This window comes from Oncorhynchus tshawytscha, linkage group LG13, assembly GCF_018296145.1.
Source record: "Oncorhynchus tshawytscha isolate Ot180627B linkage group LG13, Otsh_v2.0, whole genome shotgun sequence".
In the NCBI taxonomy this organism is placed as follows: Eukaryota; Metazoa; Chordata; class Actinopteri; order Salmoniformes; family Salmonidae; genus Oncorhynchus; species Oncorhynchus tshawytscha.
In genome coordinates, this window is record NC_056441.1 from 17,817,290 (window position 1) to 17,831,298 (window position 14,009).

General features: G+C 44.4%; 1 protein-coding gene across 1 annotated transcript in view; it reads right to left on the reverse strand.

Annotated features, from left to right (window-relative positions):
• The window catches only part of LOC112264409 (tax1-binding protein 1 homolog A), a 55,985-nt gene that overhangs the window by 7,705 nt on the left and 34,271 nt on the right, over positions 1–14,009 (reverse strand). Inside the window, exons 9-13 of the mRNA XM_042295279.1 lie at positions 5,523–5,774; positions 5,183–5,359; positions 4,661–4,733; positions 4,119–4,576; positions 2,772–2,858 (exon numbers count right to left, since the gene is read on the reverse strand). Coding sequence (XP_042151213.1) covers positions 2,772–2,858; positions 4,119–4,576; positions 4,661–4,733; positions 5,183–5,359; positions 5,523–5,774 — 1,047 coding nt within the window. The remainder of the gene's footprint in view (positions 1–2,771; positions 2,859–4,118; positions 4,577–4,660; positions 4,734–5,182; positions 5,360–5,522; positions 5,775–14,009) is intronic.

The following is a 14,009-nucleotide window of genomic DNA, read 5'->3' on the forward strand; positions in this document are numbered from 1 at the left end:
TAGACACCTCTCCTAGATCTGAAATACCCTTTCCTATACCTAGACACCTCTCCTAGATCTGAAATACCCTTTCCTATACCTAGACACCTCTCCAAGATCTGAAATACCCTTTCCTATACCTAGACACCTCTCCTAGATCTGAAATACCCTTTCCGATACCTAGACACCTCTCCTAGATCTGAAATACCCTTTCCTATACCTAGACACCTCTCCAAGATCTGAAATACCCTTTCCTATACCTAGACACCTCTCCTAGATCTGAAATAGCCTTTCCTATACCTAGACACCTCTCCTAGATCTGAAATACCCTTTCCGATACCTAGACACCTCTCCTAGATCTGAAATACCCTTTCCTATACCTAGACACCTCTCCAAGATCTGAAATACCCTTTCCTATACCTAGACACCTCTCCAAGATCTGAAATACCCTTTCCTATACCTAGACACCTCTCCTAGATCTGAAATACCCTTTCCTATACCTAGACACCTCTCCAAGATCTGAAATACCCTTTCCTATACCTAGACACCTCTCCAAGATCTGAAATACCCTTTCCTATACCTAGACACCTCTCCAAGATCTGAAATACCCTTTCCGATACCTAGACACCTCCCAAGATCTGAAATACCCTTTCCTATACCTAGACACCTCTCCTAGATCTGAAATACCCTTTCCTATACCTAGACACCTCTCCTAGATCTGAAATACCCTTTCCTATACCTAGACACCTCTCCTAGATCTGAAATACCCTTTCCTATACCTAGACACCTCTCTAGATCTGAAATACCCTTTCCTATACCTAGACACCTCTCCTAGATCTGAAATACCCTTTCCTATACCTAGACACCTCTCCAAGATCTGAAATACCCTTTCCTATACCTAGACACCTCTCCAAGATCTGAAATACCCTTTCCTATACCTAGACACCTCTCCAAGATCTGAAATACCCTTTCCTATACCTAGACACCTCTCCTAGATCTGAAATACCCTTTCCTATACCTAGACACCTCTCCTAGATCTGAAATACCCTTTCCGATACCTAGACACCTCTCATAGATCTGAAATACCCTTTCCTATACCTAGACACCTCTCCTAGATCTGAAATACCCTTTCCTATACCTAGACACCTCTCCAAGATCTGAAATACCCTTTCCTATACCTAGACACCTCTCCTAGATCTGAAATACCCTTTCCTATACCTAGACAACTCTCCTAGATCTGAAATACCCTTTCCTATACCTAGACACCTCTCCTAGATCTGAAATACCATTTCCGATACCTAGACACCTCTCATAGATCTGAAATACCCTTTCCTATACCTAGACACCTCTCCTAGATCTGAAATACCCTTTCCTATACCTAGACACCTCTCCTAGATCTGAAATACCCTTTCCTATACCTAGACACCTCTCCAAGATCTGAAATACCCTTTCCTATACCTAGACACCTCTCCTAGATCTGAAATAGCCTTTCCTATACCTAGACACCTCTCCAAGATCTGAAATAGACTTTCCTATACCTAGACACCTCTCCTAGATCTGAAATACCCTTTCCTATACGTAGACACCTCTCCAAGATCTGAAATACCCTTTCCTATACCTAGACACCTCTCCTAGATCTGAAATACACTTTCCTATACCTAGACACCTCTCCTAGATCTGAAATAGCCTTTCCTATACCTAGACACCTCTCCAAGATCTGAAATACCATTTCCTATACCTAGACACCTCTCCTAGATCTGAAATACACTTTCCTATACCTAGACATCTCTCCAAGATCTGAAATACCCTTTCCTATACCTAGACACCTCTCCTAGATCTGAAATACACTTTCCTATACCTAGACACCTCTCCTAGATCTGAAATACACTTTCCTATACCTAGACACCTCTCCAAGATCTGAAATACACTTTCCTATACCTAGACACCTCTCCTAGATCTGAAATACACTTTCCTATACCTAGACACCTCTCCTAGATCTGAAATACCCTTTCCTATACCTAGACACCTCTCCAAGATCTGAAATACCCTTTCCTATACCTAGACACCTCTCCAAGATCTGAAATACCCTTTCCTATACCTAGACACCTCTCCTAGATCTGAAATACCCTTTCCTATACCTAGACACCTCTCCTAGATCTGAAATACACTTTCCTAGATCTGAAATGATCAATTGGAACTTATGTACGATTAGGAGCAACTTCAGGGTTTTCTATCATAGAACACCAAACAGTTCTACCTGCAGTTCTATCTGAAGTCAACTGCTAGAATTATCTAGTCTTACTGTGAGAGGTGTCAAACACCAGCCCACATAGCTCTCGCATGCTTGCTGAAGGTGCTCGCCCCCCCCCCTTCCCTTTCTTTCTCCTTCCCACCTTTTTCTTCCTCCCTCTCTTGATGACTTCATTAGTGCAGGGCTATCCGGTCTAACATTTAAACGAGGGTGACCGCGGGGTGAAACAGACACGAAGGCTGGCATTTCCACCATTTAATGGTTAGTGTACTACGACAGTACCGTGCAGGGATGGGTGTATCATTAGTTGAATCTAGAAATTGGGGCAGAGGGAGGAAGCTATGTTGGGGTACCCAGTGCTTTGGTAGGCTTATAACAGCTAAACACTTGCAGGCTTCAGCAGTAGCTCTATGAAAGCATTTCATACCATCTCAAACATATGACAGCTCATAGGTCCAGTGTCCTGATGTTTTAACAGCTGTGTAAACTGTGTATTTCCTGCGGTCTTATGCTATGACAACTGTATGAATGTTCATAGTACCTCCTTGAGTTGGTCCTTCTCTCTGAGGGCCTGAGCCAGACTCTCCTTCAGCTCTGTCACCTCTATGGCCCTCTCTGCCATCTGGATCTACACAGAGGAAACAGACCATCAGACAAACATCAGACAAACACTGTACCCATTGGCCACAAGGAACAGAGAACTTACAGATTTATTCTTTAAGAACCCATTGTAAGTCATCATGTATATACCATCCCAGACATAACCTAGTCTAGTGCACTGGGGTAAATATAAATCAAACAAAGTTTACATGGCTGTGTGTCTGGGCTCTTCTCAAACAACTACAAAGGCAGCTACTCTGCCTGACTCTCTCCGACTCCCCCTCTTCCCAACTCTCCCCCTCCCTCCCCCCTCTTCAGCTCCTCCCGACTCTCCCTCCCCCAACTCTCCTTCCCTCCCTCTCTCCTTCCCGCCTCTCTCCAACTCTCCTTCACTCCCTCCCTCTCCCGCCGACTCCCTCCGACTCCCTCTCCCTCCCTCCGACTCTTCCTCCCTCCCTCCGACTCCCTCTCCCTCCCTCCGACTCTTCCTCCCTCCCTCCGACTCTCCCTCCAACCCTCCCTCGTCTGTCTTTTCCCCATTATCTCTTTCTACAGTATCTATCCCTTTCCCTCCTCCTCCATTTCTCTTTCTCTCCCTTGTTCTTGGTGAAGGGGGCTGCAATAGTGCAATTCTCTCCATTCCTCTCCTCCTCTTTTCTGTCATCTCCTCTTAACTCCTCGTATATCCTCCCCTCTTCCCTTCCCCCTCCTCCTCTCCTCCCCAGTGTGTGTGTGATGTAAACAGCTATAAAGCATGTTTATCTGTGTGTCTGGGGCTTGGGGTTATAACTGTGTGTATTTATCTCTATCTGGAGACATTATCGAGAGAGAGACTACTATTTACTGCACAGATAAACACACTCACTCCCAGAGATCAAGCACACACTCACTCCCAGAGATCAAGCACACACTCACTCCCAGAGATCAAGCACACACTCACTCCCAGAGATCAAGCACACACTCCCTGCCAGAGATCAAGCACACACACAGAGCCAGAAAGGAAGGCATTTCACTGTACTTGTGCATTGAAACTGAAACACACACACCCTCACTGAGCGAGAAGTACACACACATTCAGTGTAGAGGACCATGGTGATGAACGGTTAAAGAGTAACAGCCAAGCTAACCTCACAGGGCTGACCTAGACACAACCTTATCAACCTGGCAAAGAGACTGGGTGTGTTTGTGTGCCAGAATGTGTGCGTCCATGTGTGTGTGTACAAATGTGGTTAAATGTGAGCATGATCGTGTGTGTGTGTGTATGTGTGTGTGTGTGTGGATGACTCACCCTGAATCGCTCCTCCTCATTGGCCAGTCTCTGTTTGAGCGTTTCGTTGATAGCACACTGCTCCGCCCACTTCTCCTCCATGCTCGCCAGCTCCTCCTCCACCGAACGAGTCTGCTCTTTCTCTACCTCCTCCACACTCCTCCTCTCATCCACCTCTTCAGCACTCCTCCTCTCATTCTCCACCTCCACCCAACTCTCCATCTTCATGCTCATGAACTCACCTCCTACACTCCTGTCCTTCTTCCTCTCCACTTCCACACTCCCCTCTTCTTTCCCTTCCTCTCCTCCACTCACTTCCCTCTCGTCCCCATTTCTCCCCTTCCACTCCTTCTCCCCTACTCTCATGGTTTCCATGCCTGAGAATGTATTGGTGTATGTGTGTTCCCTGTCTTTGTAACTGCGGTTAGGGACAGCAGGCCTCTCAGTGTCTCCTCTCAGCACAGCTGCAGCCAGATTGCCTGCAAACACACAGAAGTTAGAGGACTTAGTGTATTAAAGAGAAAAGTGTGTGTGTGTGTGTGTGTGTGTGTGTGTGACAGTACCTGCTGTAGGTGACTCTGGACTGGGTGTCAGTGGCTCCTGTGTCGTCTCAGTAGCAGCGTTTCTCTTTGACTCCTACAGACATAAAGGGGAAATAAGTAGAGGAAGCCATTTCAGACCATTGAGATGTACCCCAATGATAAACTCCCAGTCATTAGATATAATGTTTCTGTTGCTGAATCAGGCTGGGGACATAGGAGACCGCTTTGCTGCTTATGAAATGGCACCCTATTCACTAACATTCACTACTTTTGACCAGAGCCCTAAGGGCCCTTATGAAATGTAGTGCACTATATAGGGAAGAGAGCCGTATGGGCCCTGGTCAAAAGTAGTGCACTATATAGGAAAGAGAGCCGAATGGGCCCTGGTCAAAAGTAGTGCAATATATAGGGAACATATATGTATGGGCACTGGTCAAAAGTAGTGGACTATATAAGGAAGCAACCTGTCAGTGGCCTTGGGTGTGTGCCACTAGATGGCGCTACAGTGTGGTGTATTACAGTACTGCAGACAGACAGACTCACCCCCTGGGCCTCGCTGAGCTTGGCCACCTGCCTGCGGAGTCGCTGACACTCCCTGTACTTCTCCTTGTAGTGCTCAGCGGCCATGTGGAGACGCAGCTTCAGCTCCTCCACTTCTCTCTGTAGCTCAGCCTCCGCCTCAGACACCACACACCCCCCCTCACTGGAGGTCCCCACACCCTGAGAAAGAGGGAGGGGGAGTAGTTCAGCACAAATAAATCATTCAATACTGGAATTCTGTTACTAAATTTGTCTACAGCACACAGCAGTTGTACATTCCTCTTACATTTCTATTCTTAAAAACTAAGAAAGATCCATCTGTGGATATCTATGGTCTCCTTACCACTTCCTGTTGGGAGGTGGTCCTCATGCGGTCCAGCTGCGTCTCCATTCGCCGGCACTCGGCCTGGGCATCGGCCAAGCTGGCGCGGAGGGCGTCGACCTCCAGGCGGGCGCGGTACAGCTCGGTCATGGTGCGGTCGCGGGCACTCGCTGAGTCGCGGAGCTCTGACACCAACATGGCGGCCTGCTGGCGAGACGCCTGGAGCTGCTCCTCGGCCTGGCGAAGCTTCTCCCTCAGACGACCCATCTCAGCCTGGAGAGAGGGAGGGGCAGACAGGTTAATACACACATTTACACACAGGTGCTGCGAGGCCTGACACACAGTAACTGCTACCTCAGAAGGGCTATCTTAGCTTACATGTGTGTCTTTCTTTTCTATGTGACATCAGGGTCAACATTTCTACATGGTTTGATATACATTTAAACATGATTTTCTTGCAGCTTCATGTGTAGTTACAGGAATAAGAGTCTAGGTAGGCACAATGAGACCTTAACTCGAGCAACAACAAAACATCTACATGTCATTAAAAAATGTCACATGAAACATGGACACTGCATGTCTGTTAGTGCTTTAGTCAACTTCTCTATCATTTATACCTATGCTAAACAGCAAAAGATAAACAGCATTTCTATATTTTGTAATAGTTTATATGATCATTTAATACAATAATATAACACAATGGGTTCTGTCAACAAAATCATTGACAATAATAATAATAAAAATAATAACCAATAATGAAATTATTATAATCTGTAAAGTTTTAATGGTGTGTGTGTGAAAACTAGACATCACATTCTTGCTTCCTATGTCCTTGTTTCCTCCACTCCTTGAAAGTGCATTGGAGCCCGAGGGAAGGAACCTTCCCTCCTCTCCCCCAATGTGCTTTGAGAGGGAGGTGAGGAATGGAGGAAAAAAGGGGAATCTAAATTGCATTTCCTAAATTCCTGACACCCTTCTCAAAAACCCATTGATAAGAAGGTGAGATGGGAAACACAATCTAGTAAATGAATGGGTTAAGAATATAGAAATATAAAAATATATGAATGAGCAGTGACAGAGCAGTTAAGATGCAATTTTTATTTTATCTTTATTTAACTAGGCAAGTCAGTTAAGAACAAATTCTTATTTACAATGACAGCCTAGGAACAGTGGGTTAACTGCCTTGTTCAGAGGCAGAATGACAGATTTTTACAGTGTCAGCTCGGGTATTCGATCTAGTAACCTTTCGGTTACTGGCCCAACGCTCTAACTACTAGGCTACCTGCCGCCCCAATAGATAGTGTAGGATACAGTATATACATATGAGATGAGTAATACGAGATATGTAAACATTCTTAAAGTGGCATTATTAAAGTGACTAGTGTTCTGTTTATTAAAGTGGCCAATGATATCAAGTCTGTAGGTAGGCAGCTGCCTCCCTGTTCTAGTGATGGCTGTTTAACAATCTGATGGCCTTGAGATAAAAGCTGTTTATCGATCTCTCTGTCCCAGCTTTGATGCATCTGTACTGACCTCCCCTTCTGGATGATAGTGGGGTGAACAGGTAGTGGCTCGGGTGGTTATTGTCCTTGATGATCTTTTTTGCCTTCCTGTGACATCGGGTGTTGTAGGTGTCCTGGAGGGCAGGTAGTTTGCCCCCGGTGATGCTTTGTGCCGACTGCACCACCCTCTGGAAAGCCCTTCGGTTGGAGGCGGTGCAGTTGCCCTACCAGGCGGTGATGCAGCCCGACAGGATGCTCTCAATTGTGCACCAGTAAAAGTTAGTGAGGCTTTTCGGTGACAAGCCACATTTTTAGGCTGGACCATTTCAGTTTGTCGGTGATATGTACACAGAGGAACTTAAAACTTTCCAGCTTCTCCACTGATGTCCCGTTGATGTGGACAGGGAGGTGCTCCCTTTACCGTTTCCTGAAGTCCATGATCATCTCTTTTGTTTTGCTGACATTGAGTGTCCAATTCTGTCCAATTCTCTCAGATCTCCACAAGTGTCTTGGGGTAGTAGTGGTTTCTGGACCCCAGAACCCGTCTGGTGTGGGGTGGACCTACAGCACAACACTTGAGGCATTGGTTGGATGTTTCATTCCATTGCTATACACACAGACATGTGTAAGCTGGACACACCCACAGCACCCTATCAGGCTGATCAGGCAGGCCTTGGTAGCTGGAGAGCTGCTGGAAACACTGAAATTATATATTTACACGTGTGCTTCATTCCAGCTAGTTAGATGTGCAACCACTGACTAACTATAGTTAGGGCATATCTCTAGTCTAGCAATAGATACTGTTGTTTAGGCTGGATATCACCATTTAATAAGACTACCAATGATTAGCTAGGACATATCAGTCAGCTAACCATTTACAGTAACAGCAGTTCATTAATAAGTAAATACACACTAATTATTATGCAGAAATTGAGATATGTTACCTTATCTTGGCACTGTGGCCCGGTATGGGCAGCTAATAATTCATGGAAGTGTGACCTCCTACTTTGAAAGGACAGGAAGTGTTGGCTGAGCACTTGACCAGTCACTGTAAAGTCCATGGAGATCAAGAGCACCTCCTCCCAGCTGCCCACTGCACTGAGGCTAGGTAACACGGTCACCACTGATAAATCCATAATTATCGAAAACTTCAACAAGCATTTCGCAACGGCTGGCCATGCCTTCCTCCTGGCTACTCCAACCTCGGCTAACAGCTCCGCCCCCCCCCCGCAACTACTCGCCCAAGCCTCTCCAGGTTCTCCTTTACCCAAATCCAGATAGCAGATGTTCTGAAAGAGCTGCAAAACCTGGACCTGTACAAATCAGCTGGGCTTGACAATCTGGACCCTCTATTTCTGAAACTATCCGCCGCCATTTTCGCAACCCCTTTTACCAGCCTGTTCAACCTCTCTTTCATAAGGTCTGAGATCCCCAAGGATTGGAAAGCTGCCGCAGTCATCCCCCTCTTCAAAGGGGGAGACACCCGGGACCCAAACTGTTACAGACCTATATCCATCCTGCCCTACCTATCTAAGGTCTTCGAAAGCCAAGTCAACAAACAGGTCACTGACCATCTCGAATCCCACCGTAACTTCTCCGCTGTGCAATCTGGTTTCTGAGCCGGTCACGGGTGCACCTCAGCCACGCTCAAGGTACTAAACGATATCATAACCGCCATCGATAAAAGACAGTACTGTGCAGCCGTCTTCATCGACCTGGCCAAGGCTTTCGACTCTGTCAATCACCATATTCTTATCGGCAGACTCAGTAGCCTCGGTTTTTCTAATGACTGTCTTGCCTGGTTCACCAACTACTTTGCAGACAGAGTTCAGTGTGTCAAATCGGAGGGCATGCTGTCCGGTCCTCTGGCAGTCTCTATGGGGGTGCCACAGGGTTAAATTCTTGGGCCGACTCTTTTCTCTGTATATATCAATGATGTTGCTCTTGCTGCGGGCGATTCCCTGATCCACCTCTACGCAGACGACACCATTCTGTATACTTCCGGCCCGTCCTTGGACACTGTGTTATCTAACCTCCAAACGAGCTTCAATACCATACAACACTCCTTCCGTGGCCTCCAACTGCTCTTAAACGCTAGTAAAACCAAATGCATGCTTTTCAACCGTTCGCTGCCTGCACCCGCACGCCCGACTAGCATCACCACCCTGGATGGTTCCGACCTTGAATATGTGGACATCTATAAGTACCTAGGTGTCTGGCTAGACTGTAAACTCTCCTTCCAGACTCATATCAAACATCTCCAATCTAGAGTCGGCTTTCTATTCCGCAACAAAGCCTCCTTCACTCTCGCCGCCAAACTTACCCTAGTAAAACTGACTATCCTACCGATCCTCGACTTCGGCGATGTCATTTACAAAATAGCTTCCAATACTCCACTCAGCAAACTGGATGCAGTTTTTCACAGTGCCATCCGTTTTGTTACTAAAGCACCTTATACCACCCACCACTGCGACCTGTATGCTCTAGTCGGCTGGCCCTCGCTACATATTCGTCGACAGACCCACTGGCTCTAGGTCATCTACAAGTCCAAGCTAGGTAAAGCTCCACCTTATCTCAGTTCACTAGTCACGATGGCAACACCCACCCGTAGCATGCGCTCCAGCAGGTGTATCTCACTGATCATCCCTAAAGCCAACACCTCATTTGGTCGCCTTTCATTCCAGTTCTCTGCTGCCTGTGACTGGAACGAATTGCAAAAATGTCTGAAGTTGGAGACTTTTATCTCCTTCACCAACTTCAAACATCTGCTATCTGAGCAGCTAACCGATCGCTGCAGCTGTACATAGTCTATCGGTAAATACCCGCCCAATTTTACCTACCTCATCCCCATACTGTTTATATTTATTTACTTTTCTGCTCTTTTGCACACCAATATCTCTACCTGTACATGACCATCTGATCATTTATCACTCCAGTGTTAATCTGCAAAATTGTAATTATTCACCTACCTCCTTATGCCTTTTGCACACAATGTATATAGACTCTTTTTCCCCCCTTTTTTTTCCTACTGTGTTATTGACTATTTAATTGTTTACTCCATGTGTAACTCTGTGTTGTCTGTTCACACTGCTATGCTTTATCTTGGCCAGGTCGCAGTTGCAAATGAGAACTTGTTCTCAACTAACCTACGTGGTTAAAAAAAGGTGAATAAATAAAATAAAAAATTCCACATTTAACCCCACCCACATTTGAACTTCGCAATATCAAGTCATTTTTTAAATTTCTATTCAAAAACGAATATACAGGCCGTTTTCACATTACCGATTGTTGTTTTCCCCCCCCGAGTTAAAAGGGAGCAATCAAAACGTACACGGGCCGTAATCTTACCTCAGGAATCTTGATTTAATGTTGTCCACGAAGTAGGCTAATTATCTTGACTGCCGTAAGAGAAAATCTCTATCACTTGACTGTCATTCAGAAAGTCCTTTCCTCAATCAGCTGTTGCTTTGCAATAATTTCCCCACGTAACTAAACAGCTAGACATCAAGCGTGTATCAAACTACTAAGCATAATTACTGAAGAACCCTGTTAATGACTGTATCGATTTTGTTTTATTAATCATATGAAATTTTACTCTTTCTGTTTGAAGCATTGGATTTTGGAATCACATACATTATTTTGGATATGTGTGTAGATACAGTGGGGCAAAAAAGTATTTAGTCAGCCACCAATTGTGCAAGTTCTCCCACTTAAAAAGATGAGAGAGGCCTGTAATTTTCATCATAGGTACACTTCAATTATGACAGACAAAATGAGAAGAAAAAAATCCAGGATTTTTAATGAATTTATTTGCTAATTATGGTGGAAAATAAGTATTTGGTCACCTACAAACAAGCAAAATGTCTGGCTCTCACAGACCTGTAACTTCTTCTTAAAGAGGCTCCTCTGTCCTCCACTCGTTACCTGTATTAATGGCACCTGTTTGAACTTGTTATCAGTATAAAAAACACCTGTCCACAACCTCAAACAGTCACACTCCAAACTCCACTATGGCCAAGACCAAAGAGCTGTCAAAGGACACCAGAAACAAAATTGTAGACCTGCACCAGGCTGGGAAGACTGAATCTGCAATAGGTAAGCAGCTTGGTTTGAAGAAATCAACTGTGGGAGCAATTAGGAAATGGAAGACAAACAAGACCACTGATAATCTCCCTCGATCTGGGGCTCCACGCAAGATCTCACCCCAAAATGATCACAAGAACGGTGAGCAAAAATCCCAGAACCACACGGGGGGACCTAGTGAATGACCTGCAGAGAGCTGGGACCAAAGTAACAAAGCCTACCATCAGTAACACACTACGCCGCCAGGGACTCAAATCCTGCAGTGCCAGGCGTGACCCCCTGCTTAAGCCAGTACATGTCCAGGTCCTTCTGAAGTTTGCAGAAGAAGATTGGGAGAATGTCATATGGTCAGATGAAACCAAAATAGAATCGTGAGATTTTGAGTGAAAACCTCCTTCCATCAGCAAGGGCATTGAAGATGAAACGTGGCTGGCTCTTTCAGCATGACAATGATCCCAAACACACCGCCCGGGCAAGGAAGGAGTGGCTTCGTAAGAAGCATTTCAAGGTCCTGGTGTGGCCTAGCCAGTCTCCAGATCTCAACCCCATAGAAAATCTTTCGAGGGAGTTGAAAGTCCGTGTTGCCCAGCAACAGCCCCAAAACATCACTGCTCTAGAGGAGATCTGCATGGAGGAATGGGCCAAAATACCAGAAACGGTGTGTGAAAACCTTGTGAAGACTTACAGAAAACATTTGCCCTCGGTTATATACCCTTTGTTGGCAATGACAAAGTATTGAGAAACTTTTGTTATTGACCAAATACTTATTTTCCACCATAATTTGCAAATAAATTCATTAAAAATCCTACAATGTGATTTTCTGGATTTTTTTTCTCATTTTGTCTTTCATAGTTGAAGTGTACCTATGATAGAAATTACAGGCCTCTCTCATCTTTTTAAGTGGGAGAACTTGCATGATTGGTGGCTGACTAAATACTTTTTTGCCCCACTGTACACTGTGTACTGGGGTATCTGGAAACAGCCACAGGATGCTTTTTCAAACTGTTGAAGCTATTTCTTCAAAGTTTTCAGCTACTTTAAGTGAATACCTGCAGTCAACTTGATAAAGCAGATCGCGTTCTTCATTTCACCTGTCACATTATTTTACATTATGAAGCTCACCATAATTGCCCAGAACAGTTGAGTCAGACATGTGTTTGTTAGTAAATAGCACAACGAGAGAAAGCGGGAGCAGGTGAGTCCAGCTGTGTGTTGACAGGGCTCACACTTCACATTGAAAAGGCAACAGTGTATTTTTGCTTCAATAGATTGATCAGGGACGCGCAACTATAGTTAACCTTCACAGAAAATACTTCAGTACAACACATTCAGCAGAAAATAGATTCATTTTCATCAGATGCAACGCTATTTGGCTGGCAGCCACACAAGTAAATTGTTTTGCAAAAATTATGAATGGCCATCATATTTCTAATGTTTATTATAGAAAGAATGTATCCATCTACATTTCCAAATGTTTATCTTAAAGTTAATCTAGCATTTTACCAGAGAAAAGTATGCTGGCTACACAAAGTTAATCTAGCAAAGTACTGGAGAAAAGTAGCTACACATAGAAAAGCACTGGAGAAAAGTAGCTACACAGAAAAGCACTGGAGAAAAGTAGCTACACAGAAAAGTAATGGGGAAAAGTAGCTAAACAGAAAAGTAATGGGGAAAAGTAGCCACACATAGAAAAGTACTGGGGAAAAGTAGCTACACATAGAAAAGTACTGGGGAAAAGTAGCTACACATAGAAAAGTAATGGGGAAAAGTAGCTAAACAGAAAAGTAATGGGGAAAAGTAGCTAAACAGAAAAGTAATGGAGAAAAGTAGCTAAACAGAAAAGTACTGGGGAAAAGTAGCTACACATAGAAAAGTACTGGGGAAAAGTAGCTACACAGAGAAGTACTGGAGAAAAGTAGCTACACGTAGAAAAGCACTGGGGAAAAGTAGCTACACAGAAAGGTACTGGAGAAAAGTAGCTACGCATAGAAAAGCACTGGAGAAAAGTAGCTACACGTAGAAAAGCACTGGGGAAAAGTAGCTACACGTAGAAAAGTACTGGGGAAAAGTAGCTACACACAGAAAAGCACTGGAGAAAAGTAGCTACACATAGAAAGGTACTGGAGAAAAGTAGCTACACATAGAAAAGCACTGGGGAAAAGTAGCTACACATAGAAAAGTACTGGAGAAAAGTAGCTACACAGAAAAGCACTGGAGAAAAGTAGCTACACAGAAAAGCACTGGAGAAAAGTAGCTACACATAGAAAAGTAATGGGGAAAAGTAGCTAAACAGAAAAGTAATGGGGAAAAGTAGCTAAACAGAAAAGTAATGGAGAAAAGTAGCTAAACAGAAAAGTACTGGGGAAAAGTAGCCACACATAGAAAAGTACTGGGGAAAAGTAGCTACACATAGAGAAGTACTGGGGAAAAGTAGCTACACGTAGAAAAGCACTAGGGAAAAGTAGCTACACGTAGAAAAGTACTGGGGAAAAGTAGCTACACGTAGAAAAGTACTGGGGAAAAGTAGCTACACACAGAAAAGCACTAGGGAAAAGTAGCTACACATAGAAAAGTACTGGGGAAAAGTAGCTACACGTAGAAAAGTACTGGGGAAAAGTAGCTACACAGAGAAGTACTGGGGAAAAGTAGCTACACATAGAGAAGTACTGGGGAAAAGTAGCTACACGTAGAAAAGCACTAGGGAAAAGTAGCTACACGTAGAAAAGCACTAGGGAAAAGTAGCTACACGTAGAAAAGTACTGGGGAAAAGTAGCTACACGTAGAAAAGTACTGGGGAAAAGTAGCTACACACAGAAAAGCACTGGAGAAAAGTAGCTACACATAGAAAGGTACTGGAGAAAAGTAGCTACACAGAAAAGCACTGGAGAAAAGTAGCTACACATAGAAAAGTACTGGAGAAAAG